At 45.7% G+C, this 21551-nt stretch overlaps 1 protein-coding gene across 1 annotated transcript; it reads right to left on the reverse strand.

The window, feature by feature from the left end:
* Positions 1 to 1248: 1248 nt before the first annotated feature.
* Positions 1249 to 17861, reverse strand: LOC144108307 (uncharacterized). The gene is made up of 3 exons (XM_077641571.1): positions 17840 to 17861; positions 12451 to 12947; positions 1249 to 1887 (listed from the first exon to the last, which is right to left on the reverse strand). The coding sequence occupies exons 1-3, from the start codon at positions 17859 to 17861 to the stop codon at positions 1594 to 1596; spliced, it is 813 nt and encodes a 270-aa protein (XP_077497697.1). The 3' UTR covers positions 1249 to 1593.
* Between the last annotated feature and the right edge of the window lie 3690 nt (positions 17862 to 21551).

Raw genomic sequence — 21551 nt, forward strand, 5'->3', positions numbered from 1 at the left:
CATGATGTGCATAAGGCTCGCATTGTGCAGCTTTCTCTCTGCGTTCGTAGTGACAAGAATCGAGTGTTGCTTCATATTTAAGGTGACCACGTCATCCTCCTCCACATGTGAATTGACTCCCGGCCCCCTCTTGATTGCGGCAGTCAAATAGGTGGTACGTGCCACACTAGACTAGGTGCACCAGGCCGCCACGTGGCTGCAATACGATCTTTTCGGCTCCATTCGGGATCCACGTTATCTCCTTCTTTATTGAATTCGCAGCCATATTTCTGCCCGCTTGCTTTTCAGCAGCGCGTTGCTTCGCAAAAAGCTGCGCGCTCTTCTCGAGTGGCACGTATTTCCCTTTCTTGCCAGCCTACCACTCGCCGGGCACTTCAAATTCCTCAGGTCCGCCCGGCGTTCACTCTACCACTTACATATTTCGAGCTTTGGTCGACATCACAAGCTGGGTGTGACCCCTCGAAGCGGTCGCCGCGATCCCGGTCCGCCGCGGAATGCTGGACCGCTTTAGGCCTAGCTTTGCCACGTGGTGCGCTGAACACAAAAACTCCAAAGGAATCAAAAAAAAGAGTCCCACATTGGACATTTTGGTTTACCTGAGCTCCTCTCGATTAGATTCGTTGATTCGACAAAGAATTCCAGTGGCCATTCGCGAACCTCCATTGAGAGGATATCTATAGAGTTCAATGGTCATTGAAAACCGCCGTGCGGTTTTCAGACCCCCCGTGAGTGCGACGTCCACTTGCTCAATGGGCATTGAAACTGCCCATGTGACAGGGGTATACAAATTAGGTGAATCATTAATCTCACTCATTAGCTAGTAAGTAGGCCATGAAATGGCAGGGCAATAAATCTTGCAATGACTTTCATGTAGAAATGTGTCATCAAAACCTACAGCCAAGAGCAAGCATCAAAGAAAAAAAGTATTACTGAAATGAGTTTTCTGTGTAGTACGAGGTATCAGACAGAGCAGGCAATTAATACGGATCAGAAAGGATCAGCATTACAATTTTTATTGCAATGCCTATACGTAAAAACAACGCATCATTATTAAATGCATTACTAATCTTCGAACATACACTAAACAACCGTAGAAATAAATGCCAATAAATGACAGAGTCAATACCAAAAGTGCACATCTTTCAGCACCAATTGCTCGTAATTTCTCCATGTTTGGGCGGCTAAGTGGTAGCGGTAGCTAACAAGAAAAAAAAATATCCTTTTCCAAAGACAAACATCATCTCCGGTCAGTTTATTTATTCCATTCAAAAAGAAAGCTGAGGCACAGTTTACACAATTTATGAACTGATGAAGGTGGTTACACGGAGACAACAAAGCTGTACAGGACACCACAATTCTGGTTGCAGCAGGCCCAAGCAAAGAGAACTTGAACGTGTTCAAAGGCCACAGTATGCCACTTTGGCTATAACATTAGCAAAATAGAAACACGGGTTTGAAAAAGTCTCCTCGCAGGATCAGAAGACAGGTAAGATAACTGTGGAAGTGTCCGGTCACCACTCAGTGCCGGTAGAAACCACCGCGGCTTAGAAATGTTGTCGGTACTCTTTCCCCAAAGGTGCTGGAGCAAAAGCATCACACAGACGGTTTTTTGTGGGTGTGGGTTAGCACATGATGTCTCAGGTTTGCACTCCTAGAAAAAGCCATGGGACATAAGTTGCATCGGTATGGCCTCTCGCCTGCGTGGATACGAAGATGGTTCTTCAGGTGGCTGCTCAGAGTGAAGTTCTTGCTGCAATGTGTGCATCGGTACGGCCTCTCGCCTGTGTGGATACGAAGATGCCTCACTAGGCTACACCTGCTTTCGAAGACCTTGTTGCATTGGGTGCACCGGAAGGGGCGCTCTCCGGTACGTTTCCTCTGGTGCTTCTGTGGATATTGGTGGAGTACCCACACTCAGGGCACAGGAAGCGGGATCTTCCTGCTCCTGGCACTTGTTGAGGCAGTAACTCGCTCCTGCTCCAAGTTCTGGATGAACGTGGGCAATAAAAGAAAGCATATGTTTCGTAAAATGGAAAGGATATGTTTCAGGGCATGGATAACTGCTGGCCCATCTCCCAGAAGGATTAACATAAGATGAGGACACTTTCACTAAGATTTATTTATGCTGACAAAATATGCGCTGCAATATTGAGTAAGAAAGTATGACTTGAAGTAAACTTGCTCCTCACATACAAAATTTAACCTAGTAAGGTAGATTGCATTTGTCAGCATGAAAAACCATCACCAGCTTATCACAAGAAAATAAGGCACTGAAATTCTTAGTGACTAAAATTTTTCAGCTACTATGACACTAGCATGGGTTCTGACCACTTTTATTAATAAAATAAATTGCAAAATGTAGCAAAACCAGCACTCTCGGTCACACCTCCATCGTGCCATCAGTGTCATCTCATAAAAGAAGTCCGAATGCCATCAAGCACACCGGAGAGAACGGTTTTAAGGTGCAAAGTTCCCATTGCAAATAACCAGCCAACCTATTGGCAGTAAAGAAATATAATTTATGACGCAATGTTTTAGTCACTTATAAAGTAAACCATAGTCTCGCGTGATAGAGAGCTGGAACAACAAACGCAAAAAAAATTTCCGTTACAAGACCTCAAAAACTCATTTTCAGCCATAGTGCTTGAAAGCAGACGATGAAGCCACGGATGGAGCATTAAGGGGTACACGATCTTCCCAACCAAACTCTAGGAATAACAATCATACACGTCACTTGTTAGAACACTTAGTGGTGGGGCCTTGGAGCTGACTTGGAGCTCTCGGAATGCACAAGACAGCCTTAATCTCAGAAGTTTCACAAAGAAAACTTTTCATTGGAAAAACCGATGTGATGGTGCTAACGAGTATAGTTATTACATGCCATACCACATCTCGGAGACTGCGCTCAAGCTTACTGAAAAACAGCACAGCACATGAAAGCATATATATATATATAAGGTGAAATCTAGAAGCTGAGAAATAAGAAAGAATAAGAACTGTTCCTCACAGTTCAAAATGCCAATACGAACGAGCGTCGCTTACACCTGCTAATCAACGTTCCTTATTGCTCCTGAAACTGTGCATATGCGCACAATTGCAGAAGACATCAAGCAAACGCAAATGCATGAAGGAAGGGATGGAAACTCAAAACAAACACGTGGCACGCTGTTTGTTAATAAGTTTACTGAATCTTCCTCACGCATATCGACTGTTAGAATCATCAATTAAAATTTGTATTTATCAGTGTTGCCTATAGCACCTATTATAATTAGTCGAGCGTGATCTTTAAACAGGACTTTCAAGCAACTACACCTAATTTCATGGCAATGTCTACAGCTTCACCTCAGCAGTACATCAAGGCGCACGTTCGAGGCATGAAAAGGCCGCAAATTAACTGCCCACGAGAACAGAAAAGTGAAAATGTGCAAAGCAAATGTGTGTAAATATAGGAAAGCAGTAAAACATCCAAATTGCATAATGTAGCAGCCGTAGCATTCTTGCAATTTTGCTTGAACATGAAGAGCATGCATGATCACAAATGCCAAAATACTCTTGAACACACTGCACTGCATAAAGAACAGAAAGCAGGTAACATGTCTTGGCTGAGAGTTAAAACACAAATAGAAGACAGACTTGGACATCATCAAAAAAGACTGGCTTTCAACTTGAAAAACAAAGAAAAAGAGGAAATAAATCTCCAGCCAGCATTTTTCTTTGGCACAACTTCCTTTTTTTTTCTAAGCATTTTTCTGCATAAACACAATAATGAATATTGCAAGACGAAGGTGCTCATTGGAATTCCAAATGCTACTGCAAAGATGGTGGAATAACTAAAATGTCTACTGAAGAGTTTAGACGCAAGCGATGGCCTTGGACGCAAAGAAAATGGCTGAGGGCAGCACTTGTTCAAGGGTTCAGATAACTGCCATACCTACAAGCTTCTAGAGGCTTCTTCATTGTGGCTAAACAATTATTTTCTTGATCCCCACACACAAGATGGACACACTGAAGTAAAAAGTCGACCCTCTTTTGAACAAAAGAAAACGAATGCACAGTCAGAAATAAAAAAAGAAGTCTTATCTGCCACACCAGAACACAAAACTTGCAGAAGAAAAAAAAACATTCGCTTTACTTCCGTCACACGTGCTCGCTAATGACAAAAGGAGAATTGAACATCGGGGACAAGTGAAAAACATGAGCATGACATCAGAAGGCAGCAAAAAGACTACTGCAATAGTTTCGCTTTAAGTGTCACAATGCACAGACAAGTGGCTTTCATGTTGGATTCTTTAGGCAGTCACTCAACCCATAGCACTTCTCTTCAAAATTAGTCGAATCACTGAATGTCACTCAGAAACTAGTGTGCCATGAAATGACCGAACAAAAAATCCTACAGTGACTTTAATGTAGAAATGTGTCATCAAAACCTCTAGCCAAGAAGCATCAAACACAATAAGGATTATTGAAGTAAGCTTCCTGTGTACTACAAGGCATCAAACAGGGCAGGCAATTAATATGGGCCAGCAAGGATCTAAATTATAATTTCCATGTGAATGCCTAAACGTAAAGACAATACATCATCTTGGAAGAGTGTCACAACTACCGTTTGTCGACCAGCTGCCTGGCGCAAGCCGTCGAGGCACAGGGGCTGCTTTACGTTTCCCTTTGGCCTAAAGGCGAATTTTGGACAACAGTTATTTGTAAAGGTCGGTCAGCCCGTGCGTGGTGTATGTGTGTCGGTGCATCGGTGATCGAGAAGGAACTCACTAAGTTGAGGTTTTTAAAACGAACACTTTACTTAATGGCGGCAGGGAACAAGACAACAAGGTGAAACCGAACAGAGTGAGTGGCGGAAAGGACAAAACAAAACACGAAATGCGACAAGCAGGAGACACACAATGCAGAAGTTAATCCATCCAATAACGTCAAGCAGAATAGGGGCATACAATGCATTAGATGTACAAAATTACAATGTTACATAGAGAAGAAAAAGAAAAGTCCGGCGAACCGTTCACATACGGGGGCCAAAGTGACGACTCCGGTTCGGGTGGCTGTCCATGCAGCGATGGCTCGAAGGCAGCGGGCCTTGTGCGATGGAATGCGTGCCTCTGCACGGTAATTCGGCTCCCAACACCTTGGACACACCATCCAACCTCTTTTGCTGCCTGTCGTGTCCTGACTGTACCCAAGTCCACGCAACCCGGACCGGGCCGGCGGCAAGCACAGTTTCCCTCCCATCATCGGGACGCCTTCTCTTTGCTTCTCCACGCGGCGACGACGGGGCAGAGGGGACGCCGTAACCGGCACAGCTCCCCCGGAGCGCGCCGAAGAGCCGCGCCTTCGGGAGTGCGGGAGAAAGCGCACAAGACTTATGTCTTCCATGACAGCCGTCGCCGAATTGGCCAGGCCTGGACGCTCGAGTTTCGGCAACCAGCGCCTCTGCTCCACCGTCCTTGAAATTGCCACACTTCCTTAGAACTGCACTGTGGGTTTGGTTTGCCGATGGCCGCCGAGAAAGACCTCGACGGATCCCCCACAAGCAGCCGTGCTGCAACCCTGTTACAGCTCTACGTGAGCCCCCTCCTCTACTCTATCCCAATGGACCACGTCCCGCTGGTCTGTGACACAGCCCCCACTAAAGAATATTATGCAATAATATTTAACTAGGCACAGACCAGCGACAAATCGCAACAATAGCAACACGGAAAAAACCTTTAGCAGTTCCGCATCACACATAAAAGAATAGCAATCAGCACTCAAAATGGGCTTACAAGTTACAACCTATAGCCATACATGCGGATATTCAATCACTTCATACGCGCACACTGACACGACACTCCTCTCACACACGTATCTGCACCCGATCTCGCGGACGCTTGTCAGTTTGCACGCACTGAATTGCACTCACTCGCGAAGTCCCCATGAAGTCCAATTCATGCATTTCATGACACATGGCCAGTGGCCACATTAAAACAGTATACACTTTACTTATATTACGACACAATGTCATCACAGGCAAGATTATATGACAGATCACTGCATAGGATCGTCAACAATGGACACAACACGCCTGTGTCAATTAGCCTACCCCACTCATATAGTCCGCTAACCCCGAAAGGGTGCTACGCATCAGCTTCCTGAATACCGCGGGGGCGGTCTTTATGCTGAACAGCATAGTGGAACTGGAAATGCATATTGCCTGAAGCGAAAGCTGTCTTCGTTTTCGAGTTGCTCGACACTCTGAGCCCCTTAGTTGTCCCTTCTCCCGGGCCTGCCCCCTCGTCACCACGGCATTTGTCTGACCATCATCTTTCTGCAGAAGCTGCTAGCCCATTTTTAGCGGTGGCGTCCGCCTCCTCAGCGCTACCACTCCCTGGTGTCTCCAACTCTTTCGAGGAGTGCATCGTCGCAGCCATCATCTCTAGCTTCCAACTGGGATCCGGGCCGGCGGCATGTCTGGCACCTTGAACGTTGATGAAAAAACAGCGCAAGGAACGAGACGAAAACACGAAGGAAGAAGACACAGACACGGGCGCTGACTAACAACTGAAATTTTTATTTCGAAGCAGGACACATATATAAAGTACAAAGATGGGAGTGTGTCCAAGGCGATCCTGCACAATCACCGAAAGAGTGTGGTCACGTCCAAGGGTACAAACGATATAAAGGTGGAAAGGCCGAAAGAAAGACAAAGAGGCGATAAAACCACGGTGTAAGAGGCCGGGACGGAAGGTGAAAGCGAGGAAAACGATGAAAACAGATATGCACGCGCCAAAAGGGAAAAAACAGCGTTAAACTAACGGTAAAATCGGGACTAAAATCGCGGCACAAGGTGATTAACGAAAAAGACAGAGAGGGGCATTTAAGAACAGGATTAAACGTTTACCCTGCCTCTAAGAAAATCCAATTCTTTTTGCGACAAGCACAGGGAGGGTGTACTCACACATTGTTCCTTTGCGTTGTGGATTTCGAATGCTTCTACGATTTCTGCTTATACGATTGTGTCCGTTGCCGGGCCCGTCGCCAAGAAACAAGGACGACATGACGCGCAGGAGGCGTCCAACAGGGAGAACAGAAAAGTGGTCGTAATGCCCTACATTCATGAGGTCAGCCACCGCCTCAAAAAGGTCGCGAAACGTTCAGGGGTTGACGTCGTCTTTTCAGCGCCAAACAAGCTTTCCGCCCTATGCCCGAAGGTGAACAAACCTCTGATCGCCCGTGGGTGTGGGCAGACTCATTCGGAACAACTCGTCCCCTGCAAAACCGGCGTCGTCTACTCTCTGCCCGTATCCTGTGGGAAGAGATATATTGGCCAAACAGGCAGGTGCCTCAACATTAGGCTTCAAGAGCACAGGAATAATGTATACAGTTTGGCAATTTCTGGGCACCTTGCCAAGCACTGCAAAAAGTGCAAACGTAAGGATGATGATCCGGACGAAACCTGTTACCCAGATTCCAATCGCTGCACAATTCTTGCTAAAGGACGGGATAGGATATCCAGGGAAATCGTAGAAGCATTCGAAATCCACAACGCAAAGGAACAATGTGTCAGTACACCCTCCCTGTGCTTGTCGCAAAAAGAATTGGATTTTCTTAGAGGCAGGGTAAACGTTTAATCCTGTTCTTAAATGCCCCTCTCTGTCTTTTTCGTTAATCACCTTGTGCCGCGATTTTAGTCCCGATTTTACCGTTAGTTTAACGCTGTTTTTTCCCTTTTGGCGCGTGCATATCTGTTTTCATCGTTTTCCTCGCTTTCACCTTCCGTCCTGGCCTCTTACACCGTGGTTTTATCGCCTCTTTGTCTTTCTTTCGGCCTTTTCACCTTTTTATCGTTTGTACCCTTGGACGTGACCACACTGTTTCGGTGATTGTGCAGGATCGCCTTGGAAACACCCCCATCTTTGTACTTTATATATGTGTCCTGCTTCGAAATAAAAATTTCAGTTGTTAGTCAGCGCCCGTGTCTGTGTCTTCTTCCTTCGTGTTTTCGTCTCGTTCCTTGCGCTGTTTTTTCATCATGGATTACCAACTAGCCCGGCATCTTGCACTTTTGAACCTTGAACGTTGCCAAATACGAGATCAGAAAGGGGGTCCTCCATAAACTTCGCCCGAAGCCGTCCCTTGAGGTATGGGGTGTCAATGCGACCCAAGCCTCGGGAAGCATGAGAACAGACCGATCGAGGAGGTAAACGGGGGAACTCAATCCCGTGAGATCACCATCTTCGACCAGGCTCCTCCTCACGATCACCGTACGTGCTCCACCTAGTGTCTCAAGTACTCGAACCTTTTTTGCACCGACCAAACCATTGACTACGGGAAGCTTCGCACTCACAGTTCCGGCCTTATCAGTCAGACCGGCTCCAACGGGAACGTTTGCCCCATTTCTTAACTCAGTATATCCGTCCTGGATACATAACAGTGCTGACTCTTCAGCGGCGTCTTTTGGCTTCGTCGAAGCCTTCTGCCAACACTTCCAGCTAGTATGACCTTCTCGGCCGCACTTAAAACATTTCGGAGGTTGGCTGTTGCCTTCCGCACTGCTAACGTGGCAGTTTTCGGCCCGGTGCATGAACAAAGGAAACATTTCTGCACTTCCTGATCTTTCGGCTCCGTAGCGGGCTTCCTCCAGCTTTTCTTTTCACCCTTTTCCTCAGAGCTTGCTGTAGCTGATGACTCCCTCCTTGCAGCTGGCCGTTTCGAAAAATTCGCCCACGTGCGAGCGTCCACAAACTGCTCCACTCTTTCTAGCATTTCTTCAAGGGTAAGATCCTTTTTCTCTTTAAGAAAGAGTTCCAGCGGCGCAACGCAGCTTGAAAGGAACTGGTCCTTAACAATCAGCTCAAACAATGCATTATACTCCTTTTTGGTGCTAGAAAGCTCTACCCACCGCTCGAGGAAGTTCCCAAGTCGAGTCACAAACTGGGAGCACGTTTCCTCATTCATGGGCGATGCCCCCTTAAACTTCTCTCTGAATCCTTCCTCCGTCAATCGAAATCGCAGCATTAAAGTTCGCTTTAACTTGCCGTAGCTCATACAATCAGGCGCAGACATTCGACTAAAAATGCTCAGCGCCTCGCCACTCATTCACAGACTCAAAAACGTGGACCATTGGTCCCGTGGCCAGCCTTGGCTCTGTTCCACGTGATAGGCATAGAGGTCATCGCGCTGTTCTTTGAAAACAGGCTGAACTTTGTGCGGGTTCCTTGCACCGTCCCCCCCTCTTCCGACTTGGACCTGGAGTACATTTCAGAGGTACCTGCGTGTTACCGCCTCAACAACTACACCTCCTTTTAGGCTTCACGCAAGGCCGTCCTTAATTTAGATTCCTTTCTCTGCCTCTTTTTCCATTTCAAGCAAGGCCATCCTCAATTTGGCTTCCTCTCCCTGCCTCTTTAACTCATCTCTCTAAACGCTTTCGCGTTCAGATTCTTCCTTGCACAAAGCGCGTTCTCCATTTCTCTCTTCTCGGAGCTTAACATGCTCCTGTTAAATGAGAAAAGTTCTTTACCTTCGAGGGTGAAACTTCTTCCCTGCTCTACCAGTTTGTCAAACTCGGCCTCTGCCATAGTGCTCAGCAAGCAGTGGAAATCTAACCACTAGCACGACCCTCTTTTGACCCTCTCGTTGAGTCCCTTCGAAGCCTCAGCCCCGACACATGGCTGACCAGTTCTGTCGCGGATGCCAATTATTGTCACAACTACCGCTCGTCGACCGGTTGCCTGGCGCAAGCCATCGAGGCACAGGAGCCGCTTTACGCGTCCCTGTGGCCTAAAGGCAAGTGTTGGACAGCATTTATTTGTAAACGTCGGTCAACCCGTACGTGGTGCACGTGTGTCGGTGATCGAGAAGGAACTCAATAGGTTGAGGTTTCTAAAACACACTTTACTTGGTGGCAGGGAACAAGACAAGGTAAAAACGAACAGGTGGAACGGCAGAAAGAACAATACAAAACACGAAATGCGACAAGCAGGAGACACAATGCAGAAGTTAATCCGTCCAAGTACGTCAAGTACAATAGAGGGGTACAATGCATTAGATGAACAAAATTATGTTACATAGAGAAGAAAAAGGAAAAGTCTGGCGGACAGTTCAAATACGGGGGCCAAGGTGACGACTCCGGTTCGGGTGGCTGTCGATGCAGCGTTGGCTCCTAGGCGGCAGGCCTTGTGCTATAGAATGCGTGCCTCGGCGCGGTAATTCGGCCACCAATGTCGCGGACACACCACCCAACATCTTATGCTGCCTGTCTTCTCTCGACTGTACCCAGCTCCCTGCACGGGGCCGGTGGCCACTAGTTTCCCTCCAATCATCACGACGCTTTCTCTTTGTTTCGCCACGCGGAGACGGGGCAGAAGGGACGCCGTAACCGGAAAAACTCCCCCGGTGCGCGCTGGAGACCTCCACCTTCGAGAATGCAGGTGAAAGCGCACAAGGCTTGTGTCTTCCATGACAGCTGTGGCAGAGTTGGCCAGGCCTGGACGCTCGAGTTTCGGCCAACAGCGCATCTGCACCACCGTCCTTCAAATTGCCACACTTCCTCAGAACTCCACTGTGGGTTTGGTTTGCCGATGGCCGCTGAGAAAGACCTCGACGGTTCCCTCGCAGGCAGCTGTGCTGCAACCCTGTTACTTCTCTGTGAGCCCCCTCCCCTGCTCTATCTCAATGGGCCACATCCCGTTGGTCTGTGACAAAGAGGCATCTAAATTTAGAATAGTGTAATCCACTTATAACGATATTGAAAAAAACGTAATATCTGATCATTATAAGTGATTATCCTTATATCTGGACCAGAGTCAGAAAAAATCCAGGAAAAGAACATTCTGAGCAAAAACCCAACCTTCTTGAGCAGAAAACAGAAATGTTAAATGTCATTATATGTCAGTTTACTTCACACTGCTGTTTTTGACCACAAAACTAACATATTGTGGCAGACTAGAAGACAAAGTGGGCACTGGGCAGTGACCCGGCACTGAGCGTTCGAGCTCGGCCCACCGCCATTAAATCATGCCATCACCACCTGCCATGTAGTCCCGTCTTCATCGGCTTGCCATCACGTAACATTTGGTGTGAGGTGCGGAGTAATCACCACCATGATGGTCCTGGAGCTTTGGCATGCTGCATCTGCCATGATCATCGGCCTTGTGTTCCTGGCCCCCACGCCCGATGGTGCTTGAGCCCACCTGACCAGAACCGACTACTTCGTTTGCCCCAATCCGTCCCCGCCCCAACCAAAAAACATGACGCACTGATCGTACTAAACAGACCCTATGCGACCCGGCCGATCCGAGAGACGCAGCCCTCCTGCCATTGCCATTTAGTGCACCAAAGGACCTCGGCCATTGGCTCAAGCTAACCTGTGTCCCACCCGTAAGCTTTGTGGACCAGCACTTGTGCAATTATCTGGTGATCTCTTTCACTGTGACGACAAACATGTTCTCTTCTGCATTTTTCCCACCAGTCATGCCCACCGTCGAATCCTGTGTTTCATCTTCACTGTCATTCTTCAAGCTTCCTCGATCAGGACGATCACTTGGTGGCCACGGGCTGCATCACGGACTAGATGACAAAGTGAGCAGTGGCGCAGCACGGAGCGCTCGCGCCATCTACCATTGAATCATGTCATCACCACCCGTCATGTAGTCCTGTCTTCATCAGATTGCCGTCAGGTAACAATATTGTTCACAATGACATCTGGCACCTCTTCTTGCTCGATGCAATATATTAAATGCGGTCATTGTAAAGCTTTCTTCCAAGGTACACATAACAATAGAGCAGGACAGACTTAATAGCCAAACTGGCACATCTAAACACCTGCTTACTCTTGAGAAGAAAGCTGATGAAATTTTCAATGGAGTCCTGGAAACAGCCCTCAGGTACCAATGCACCACTTGTGGTTCCACAGAAAACAGGTGGTTCTAACAGGCTACGAGTGCATATGTTGCCTCAAGAATGCACCCGTTTCAGACGGAGAGTCAGTGACAAGAGTGAACATCTTTCAGCAGAAATTTCACATAAGTTCTCCAAATTTGGCATGGCTAAGTCGCGCTGGCAGCCAACAAGAAAGCAGAACTTTCTCGTCCGAACAAAAATGCCACCTCCAGTTCGTTTATGTGTTGCATTACAAAAAAAAGCTAATGCACAGTTTAAAAAATTTTTCAACTGATGAAGGTGGTTACATGGAGAAAAAAGTTGAAAGTCCACCACCAATCTGGTTGCAGAAGACACAAGCAATGAGTACTTGAACATTTTCAAAGGGCACAAAATGCCGCTTTGACAATAACACTACCAAAACAGAAAGATGGATTTCAAGCAGTCTACTCGCAGGATCAGAAAAAGGTCACATAACTGTAAAAGTGTCCTGTCACCACTCAATGCTGGTAGACCACACCGCGGCTTAGAAGTTTTGTCAGTATTCTTTCCTGCAAAGATGCTGAAGGAGAAGTGTCATACTGATGGTTTTTTGCGGGTGTGAGTTCGCACATGGCAACTCAGCTCAGAACTGCATACAAAACCCATGGGACATAAGTTGCATTGGTATGGCCTCTCGCCTGTGTGGATACGAAGATGCCGTGTTAAGTTGCTACTCAGAGTGAAGTTCTTGCTGCAATGTGTGCACTGGTATGGCCTCTCGCGTGTGTGGATACGAAGATGCTGTGTCAGGTTGCCATTCAGTGTGAAGTCCTTGCTGCAAAATGTGCATCGGTACGGCTTTTCACCAGTGTGAATGCGAATATGCCCCACCAGGCTGCTCTTGGCAGCAAAGCTCTTGTTGCATTGGGTGCACCGGAAGGGGCGCTCTCCGGTGTGTGTCCTCTCGTGGTGCTTGAAGCTAGTGTGCTTATTGGTGGAGTACCCACACTGAGTGCATAGGAAACGAGATCTTCCTCTTCCTGCTTCTGGCCTTTGTTGAGGCAGTAAATCACTCCTGCTCCAAGTTCTGGTTGAGCCTGGGCAATGGAAGAAAGCACATCTTTTGTAAAATGGAAGGGATATGTTTCAGGGCATGGATGACAGCTGGCCAGCCTCCCAAAAGGATTAACATATTTTGACGAAACTTTCAAAGATTTAGTGATGGTGTCAGAACATGTGCTGTCAAATAGAGTAAGGAAGTAAAACTTGAAGCAAACTTGATACTCATATACAAAATTTCACCTAGCAAGGTAGCATGCATTCGTCAGCATGAAAAGCTGGCCCCAGCCCATCACACACACAAAAAAAAACAGTGAAATTCTAGGCAACTAAAAGTCTACAGACATTATGAGACACTGACACTAACATGAGTTTTGTCCAATGTTAGTGATAGAAGAAAAGTCTTGACAAAGAGTTATAACATGGATAGCTAAAGTGGAGACTTGGACTTCATCAAAAGTGTGAGACATAACAATAGAGCAAAATGCCACAGCAAAGAAGGTGGGATAATAAAAATGCCCGATGACAAGTTTAGACACCAGCGAAGGACTTCGACACCAAGATAAATGGCTCAGGGAAGCGCTTATTCAAGAATTCTGATACCTGCAACATACCTACAAGCTTCTAGAGACTTTGTCCATTCGGGCGAAACAATTACTTTGCTGATCCTCACACACAAGATGGACACATTGAAGTAAAAAGTCAACCCTCTTTTGAAGAGAAGAAAAATAATGCACAGAGTCATTAAAAAAGGGATTAGTCTAATCTGCCACACCCAAACACAGAACATGCAGAAGGAAAAAAAACTTTTGCTCTGCTTCCGTCACATGCGCTCGCTACTAGCAAGACGTGCAATGAACATGGGGAAGTGAAAAACATGAGCATGGCATAAGGCAGGAGTGTTTTAGAAAAGCCAGAACAAAAGGATTACTGCAATAGTTTGCATGTAAGTGCGCAAATGTAAACAAGTGGCTTTCATTTTGGATCCTTTAGACATTAGCTTAACACAAAGTATTTCTATTAAAAATTAGGCAAATCATTGAATGTCACTCAAAAACTACTGTGCATTGAAATGACAGGGCAATAAGCAATATGATGACTTTAATTTAGAAATGTGCCATAAAAACTTACAACAAGGATAATTGAACTAAGTTTCCTGTGTGCTACAAGGCATCAAACAGATCAGACAATACGGACTAGCAAGGATCAACATTGCAATTTCTATTGCAATAAACTTAAAAACACTCCATCATCTTGGAACTGGCATCTCTAACCTACGGATACAGTGCAATCCACTTGTAAGGTTAAGAAAAATGTAATATGTATTGTATATGTATTGTTATATCTGGACCAGAGTCACAGAACATGTAGAAAAAAATATTCTTGGCAAAAACCCAACCTTCTTAGGCAGAAAATGGACATCTCAAATGTCAGTTTCCTTGACAATGCTGCTCTTGAGCAAAAAACTAACATATTGTCACACACTTGAAGACAACAAAGTGGGCACTGGGCAGTGGCACAGCACTGAGTGCTCGTGCTAGGCCCTCCACCCTTAAATCATGCCATCACCACTTTTCATGTATTCCTGTCTTCATCGGCTTGCAGTCAAGTAACATAGCATTTGGTGGAAGTGCGGGGTATCATCACCACGACATTCCAATTGCTTCGGCATGCTGTGTCTGCCATGGTCGTCAGTCTGGTGCCCACCCCGCTCGACAGTGCCTGGAGCCGCCTGACCAGATCCGGCCTCGTTGTTTGCCCCAGCCAGCCCCGTCCAAAAAAAAGACGCACTGAACCTACTGACCAGACTCTATGCATCTCGACCGGTTTGAGACACAGGGGCAAACAGCCCTCCTGCCCATGACATTTAGTGTGCCCGACCTCGGCCGTCGGCTCAAGATGACCTATGTCCCGGAAGCTTTGTGGACCAGCACTCATGCGATCACCTGTTCATCTCTTTCATTGCAATAGCAAGCCCTACACCTTCTCTTCTGAGTTCGTCCCTCCCGTCACACCCATCGTCACGTCCTGCGTTTCATTTTCACTTCCATTTTCTCGTCTAAACAAAACTCCTACCTCCGGTTAGTTTACGTGTTCTATTTTTTTGTCTTTATGTGCTGTTTATGTAACGCACCCTTGTGGGCATTTCAGGTACAATTAAATAATTAAACAAACATATTACAATCTAAAAAAACAACAAAAGCTGAGGCATCGTTTACAGAATTTATGAAGATGATTACATGAAGACAACAGTTTCAGAGAGCTCCACCAGTCTGGTAGCAGCAAACACATGCAAAGAGTACATGAACATGTTCAAAGGGTCCAACATGCCACTTTGACAATAACAGTACCAAAACAGAAACATGAATTTGAAGCAGTCTACTAGCAGGATCAGAAGAAAGGTCACATAACTGTGCAAGTGTCTGGTCACCACTCAGTGCTCGTAGAACACACCCCGGCTTAGAAGTATTGTCAGCACTGTTTCTGCAAACGCGCTGGAGCAAAAGGATCACTCAGATGGTTTTTTGTGAGTATGTGTTCTTCGCACATGATGTCTCAGGTTTGCACTGTGTGCAAAAGCCATGGGGCATAGGTTGCACCGGTATGGCCTCTCGCCTGTGTGAATATGAAGATGCTGTTTCAGGTTGCTGCCTTGAGTGAAGCTCTTGCTGCAATGTGTACATCGGAATGGCCTCTCGCCTGTGTGGGTACGAACATGCCGTATCAGGTTGCTGCTTAGAGTGAAGTTCTTGCTGCAATGTATGCATTGGTACGGCCTCTCGCCTGTGTGGATGCGAATATGCTCCACCAGGTTGCACCTGGTGGCGAAGCTCTTGTTGCATTGGGTGCACCCGAAGGGGCGCTTTCCGGTGTGTGTCCTCTGGTGGTCTTTAAAGTGAGTGCTAACATTTGTGGAGTACCCACGCTCAGAGCACAGGAACCGGCATCTTCCTACTTCTGGCCTATGTTGAGGCAGTAAGTCACTCCTGCTCCAAGATCTGGTTGAGCCTGGGCAATAGAAGAAAGCATATCATTTGTAAAATGGCAGGGATATCTTTCAGGGCATGAACGACTACTGGCCCACCTCCCAAGAGTATTAACATATGGTGACGAAATTTTCACAAAGATTTAGTTATGGTGTCAGAATATGTGCTGTCAAATTGAGTAAGACTTGAAGAAAACTTGATCCTCATATAGAAAATTTCACATAGCAAGGTAGCATGCGTTCTTCAGCATGAAAAGCCACCCCCAGCACAACACAGAAAAAAAAAAGCGACATTCTAGGTAACCAAAAGCCTACAGACATTATAAGACGCTAGCATGGGTTCCGACCACTGTTAGTAATAGAAGAAATGGCAAGAAGCCACAAAATCAGCACTCTCTTTCACACCTTCATCTTGCTCACCAGTTTCACCTCATAAATAAAGTCAGAACAGGATCAAGCACATCTGCAAGAAATAGTTTTAAGGGGCAAAGTACCCATTGCAAATTAGCAGCCAATCTATGGGATCTAAAGAAGTACAATTTATTATAGCCACGTTTGAGCCATCCATACATAAAACCATACTCTGACATCATAAAAAGCTGCAACCACACACAAAAAAATTCCCCTCACAACATGGCCTCAAAAATAATTTTCAGCCACAGTCCCAAAAAGCAGACAATGAAACCATGGATGGACCATTGTGCGATACACAATTTTCCCAACCAATCTCATGGAATAACAACAAGATACGTCCCTCATTAAAACACTCAGTGGTGGGGCCCGTTAGAAGCTGACGGAGCTCTCGGACTGCACAACACAGGTTAAATCCCAGAAGCATGTACAAACAAAAATTTTTTATTGCAAACACTAATGTGTGCTAACTATTATAATTATTACATGCCATACCACATCTAGAAGCCTGCTTCGAGCTTACTCAAAAACAGCACAGCACATGGACACACATAGGTGAGATCTAGAAGCTGAAGAAGAAAGAACTGCTTCCCACAGTTCACGAAGCCATTAGGAAAGAATGTTTACTACACCTTCTAATCAACATTCCCTGTTACTCCTTAACTTATGTATATGCACAATTTCAGAAGACATCTAGCAAATGCAATACACCAAGGAAGGGACCGAAGCTCAAAACAAACACGTAACACAGTATTTCTAAATAAGATCACTGAATCTCCATTCTGCAATTCGACTGTTAAAATCATCAATTAAAATTTGTGTTGACCAGTGTTGGCTATAGCACCTATTACTAATTAGATGGGCATGATCTTTAAACAGGATCTTCAAGTAACTAAAACTAATCTCGTGGCCATTTCCACAGCTTCACCTCAGTAGTATATCAAGGTGTACATTCGAGGCATGAAATGGCCGGAAATTAAATGCCCATGAGAACAGAAAAGTGAAAACGTGCGAAGCAAATCTGTGTAAAAATAGGAAAGCGGTAAAACATCTGAAAATGCATAATGAAAGAAGCAGAGGATTTTGCCAGTAACCCTTAAACGTGAAGAGCATGTCATCACAAACACCAAAACATGCCTGAACATAGTGCACTGCACATAGAACAGAAGGCAAGGAACATATCTTTCCAGAGTTAATTATAACACGGATGGCTAAAGTGGACACTTGAACTTAATCAAAAACGTGTGAAGACGGGCTTTCAGCCTGAAAAACAAAGAAAAACAGAAGATAAATCTTCAGCCAGCAATAACCATCTCAACTGATTGATTTTTTTTGCAAGCATTTTTCTGCAACAACATATAATGAATATTGCAAGGCGAAGGTGCTCAGTGAAATTGCAAAGTACTATAGCAACGATGGTGCGGTAACTAAAATGTCAGCTGAAGAGTTTCAACACCAGCGATGGACTTGGACACATAAAAATGACTCAGGGCAGAGGTTGTTCAGGGATTCAGATACCTGTGTCATACCTACAAGCTTCTAGAGACTTGTCCATTCGGGCTAAACAATTACTTTGCTGGATGGACACATTAAAGTAAAAAGTCGACAATCTTTTGAAGAGAAGAAAAATAATGCACACAGTCAATAAAAAAAAGAATGTTATCTGCCACACCCAAACACAGAACATGCAGAAGGAAAAAAAAAACATTTGCTCTGCTTCCGTTGCATGTGCTTGCTACTGACAAGACAAGAATTGATCAGTGGGAAGAAGTGAAGACCATAAGCATGGCATCAGAAGAAGGCAGGAGTGTTTTACAAGAGCCAGAACAAGAGGATTACTGCAACAGTTTGCAATTAAGTACTCGAATGCATAGACAAGTGACTTGCATGTTGCATTCATCTGAGCGTTGCTCGACCAACGGTATTTCTTTTCAACTATAGGGAAATCATTGAATGTCACTCAGAAACTAGTGTGCCATGAAATGACAGGGCAAAAAATCCTACAGTGACTTTAATGTAGAAATGCGTCTTCAAAACCTCCAGCAGGAGCAAGCATCAAGCTCAATAAGGATTATTGAACTAAGTTTCCTGTGTATAACAAAGCATTAAACAGAGCAGGCAATTAATATGGACCAGCAAGGATCAACATTTAAATATTCCATTGCAATACCAAAATGTAAAGACAACACATCATATTGGAACAGAGATCTCCACATTTATAATACAGTGCAATCCACTTACAGTAGAGCTCACATATAACGGCCCCACTTAAGACAAACTTTCACTTAAAACGAAAGAGACCTGTGTGACCGTCAAAATATACATTGTTTCAATGATGGCACAAAATCACACGTATAACGAACGTCATTAAGCCCTGCTGATCGGTTACAGCGGACGGTGTAAACCCGGTGCTGCGATGCGAGATAACCTGCCTCCGACCCCTTTGTGCACCCGGCGCGCTGCATGTTTTCCCGAGACTCATCCCAGGCCAACTGCCCGCGAAGTTTCATGCCACTGCCGAGAAAGCTACCCTTCCCCGTCGACGCGCCTTCCAACATCGCTCTGCCACCGCTCCTCGCAACTCTGCTCCCCTCTCCTCACTCTTGCAAATCCGTGCGTGGCCTCAGCGATCAACAATGCCGCCGCTGGTGCCAATTGCAGAGGACACGCTCCGTGAAGCAGGCCTTTCGTGGGAGCCAAGAGGTGGCTGCACTGTTACTCACGGACGCCCCTCAATGGTCTCTCTTCTGGCGCTGTGCGTCTGTAAATTTAGCTCAACTGGCTTGATTGCTGCCTGTGCACACTTTTGTCACTCTTGTTGCTGTGTGGATATGTCGATGGGTTCATTCAAATCTCGGGCCCTGGTTGTAATTCGGGATAACGGACGGGCACACCGTGCCCATTTCCATTGTATTCAGCGGTAGAGATGATGAAAGCGGCCTGGGTGGAGGTGACGGCCACTGGCGAGCGGAAATGCTTCCGCAAGGCCAGCTTCGTCGACACAGTGTCTTATGCCTAGCCTTATGCTCCGGAAGATGACCAGCCTGGCAGAGATTTGTGGCAGCGCGTCGTCGACTCCGACATGGGGGGGGGGCAATACATTGGTTGGAATGATCTTATTTCTGTCGATGGCGATGCCGACACCGCGGAACCGTGCACGGACGAGGGCATCGTTTCTGTAGAGCGGGACGAGAGTGACGCGGAAGAATCAGATGAGGGTGAAACTTAGGAGTCAGCACCCATAAGCGCGCCTGTAGCAATGAGCTACATAGAAAGCCTCAGGCAGCTTGTCTATGCCAAGGGCCTTGGCGATAGCACGCTTCTGCTTTAAATAAACTGCAAACCTCCCTCATTGGATCAGCACTGGAGAAACAGACGTCCAACACGGACTTTTGTGCACAAAAAAAATCTTGTTTTGACAAGCAACTGTCTTTAAAGCTGTGGTCCACTTACTACGAACTTCGGGATATAACGAGCGGACACCGCATGACGCTCATGTTTGTTATAAGCTGGCTCGATAGTATAATGTTGAGAAAAATAGAAAATCTGATCGTTATAAGCAATGATCGTTATATCTGGACCAGTCAGAGAACATCTATACAAAGAATACTCAAAACAAAAACCCAGCTTCCTGGGCAGTAAACAGATAAGGAAAATGTCAGTATATGTCAGTTTCCTGCAGGTTACTGTTCATGAACACAAAACATACTGTCGCAGACTAGAATACGAGAAAGTGCGCAGTAGCGCGGCAACCAGCGTTCAAGATAGGCCTACAGCCATTAAATCATGCCCTCACCATCCGTCATGTAGTCCTGTCTTCATCAGCTTGTCGTCAGGTAACAATATTGTTCACACTGGCATCTTGTACTTTTTCTTACTCGATGCAATACATTAAACATGGTGATTGCAAAACTTTCTTACAGGGTACGCATAATAATAGATCTGGACAAAGACTTCATAGCCAAACTGGCACGTTCAAACACCTGCCTACTCTTGAGAAGAAAGCTAATGAGATTTTCGATGAAGAAGTGCTGGAGACACAGCCATGAGCTACCAATGCACCTAGTGTGGTTGTGAAGAAAGCAGGTGGTTTAAAAAGGCTATGAGTGCATATAATAAGTCGCCTGAAGAATGTACCCATTTCTGACTCTGAGTAAATCCCAAGCATGAACATCTTTCAGCAGCAACTACTGGTAAGTTCTCCAAGTTTGGCATCACTAAGTGGGACTGGTAGCTAAAAAGAAAACAGAATTTTATTGTCCAAACACAAACACTTTCTCCGGTTAGTTTATTTTATTTTATAGTCTGTCAAATTTTCTAAACCTAACCAACATGGATTATTAAAGAAGCCTTTCCTGTTCAACTCAGCTCTATTTGGTAATGATATTATTCCGAGCATGGATATTATACCTGTGGATTCAGTTTTATTTGACTTTAAAAATGCCCCAAATGACTCTTACACAAACTTTCACCCTTGAACTTAAACCTCTTTGTAATCAACTGCCTAAAAGATTTTCTGCCTAACCGCCAGCAATTCAAATTCAGTAACAACTGCATGTATTCAGTGTACCCTGTAACCTCTGGTGTGTCACAAGGCACCATTGTAGACACTCTACTAAATATTTTTAATCTCCATTAACAATCTTTTGCATAACCTATAATCGACTGTTCGGTTGTTTGCTGACGAATGCATCATCTACAGCAGCATCACTAACAGTGACCCATTACACCTGCAAAGCGACTTAGCACTCAATGAAAATTGGTGTCCTAACAAGTTAAAGTCTTCAAATGCTAATAAGACAACACTTCTCTCATTTCATCGTAGGCAATCGTATCATCCATCAAATTACAGCATATGCTGTGGCGCAATAGCACACGCGCCATCAGGGACACTGGAACAGGGGGAGGCCGGGCCCCCAAAGAATTCTCATGACGGCTCAGCCCCTACCCCACCTGAATTCCTGCCTTGTTTACATTTTCTTTGCTGTAACCTAACTTACGGCCCCCGCGTTCCCATTACGTCCCAGTAGGAAACTACACCCTGAAGACATCCCAAAGTCTCTGGAAGAGGCTTTGTGAGTCGGATGTGTGATCGCTCAGTGTGGCACACGAAAAGGGGGAGACTGGTCTTTGTAGTTGCGAAGTGCCTGGTGGGCTGTTCGGCTGTTCATTGTTCGGGCTAGGTGTACGGAGGAGTAAAGGGAGGAAGTTGGCGCGACGGTGCGGGGTCAGTCTAATTTGTTCA

This window comes from Amblyomma americanum, chromosome 10 (assembly GCF_052857255.1).
Source record: "Amblyomma americanum isolate KBUSLIRL-KWMA chromosome 10, ASM5285725v1, whole genome shotgun sequence".
Classification (NCBI taxonomy): domain Eukaryota; kingdom Metazoa; phylum Arthropoda; class Arachnida; order Ixodida; family Ixodidae; genus Amblyomma; species Amblyomma americanum.

Bases quoted from the DNA above. Each gene is read 5' to 3' on its own strand.
- LOC144108307 (XM_077641571.1), bottom strand. From the start codon at position 17,861: ATGGACAAGTCTCTAGAAGCTT. The intron at 12,948-17,839 runs GTAGGTATGACA...TCCATTGCCCAG, and splicing joins GGACAAGTCTCTAGAAGCTT to GCTCAACCAGAACTTGGAGC. The intron at 1,888-12,450 runs GTATGACACTTC...CAATATCCACAG, and splicing joins ACACCCGCAAAAAACCATCA to AAGCACCAGAGGAAACGTAC.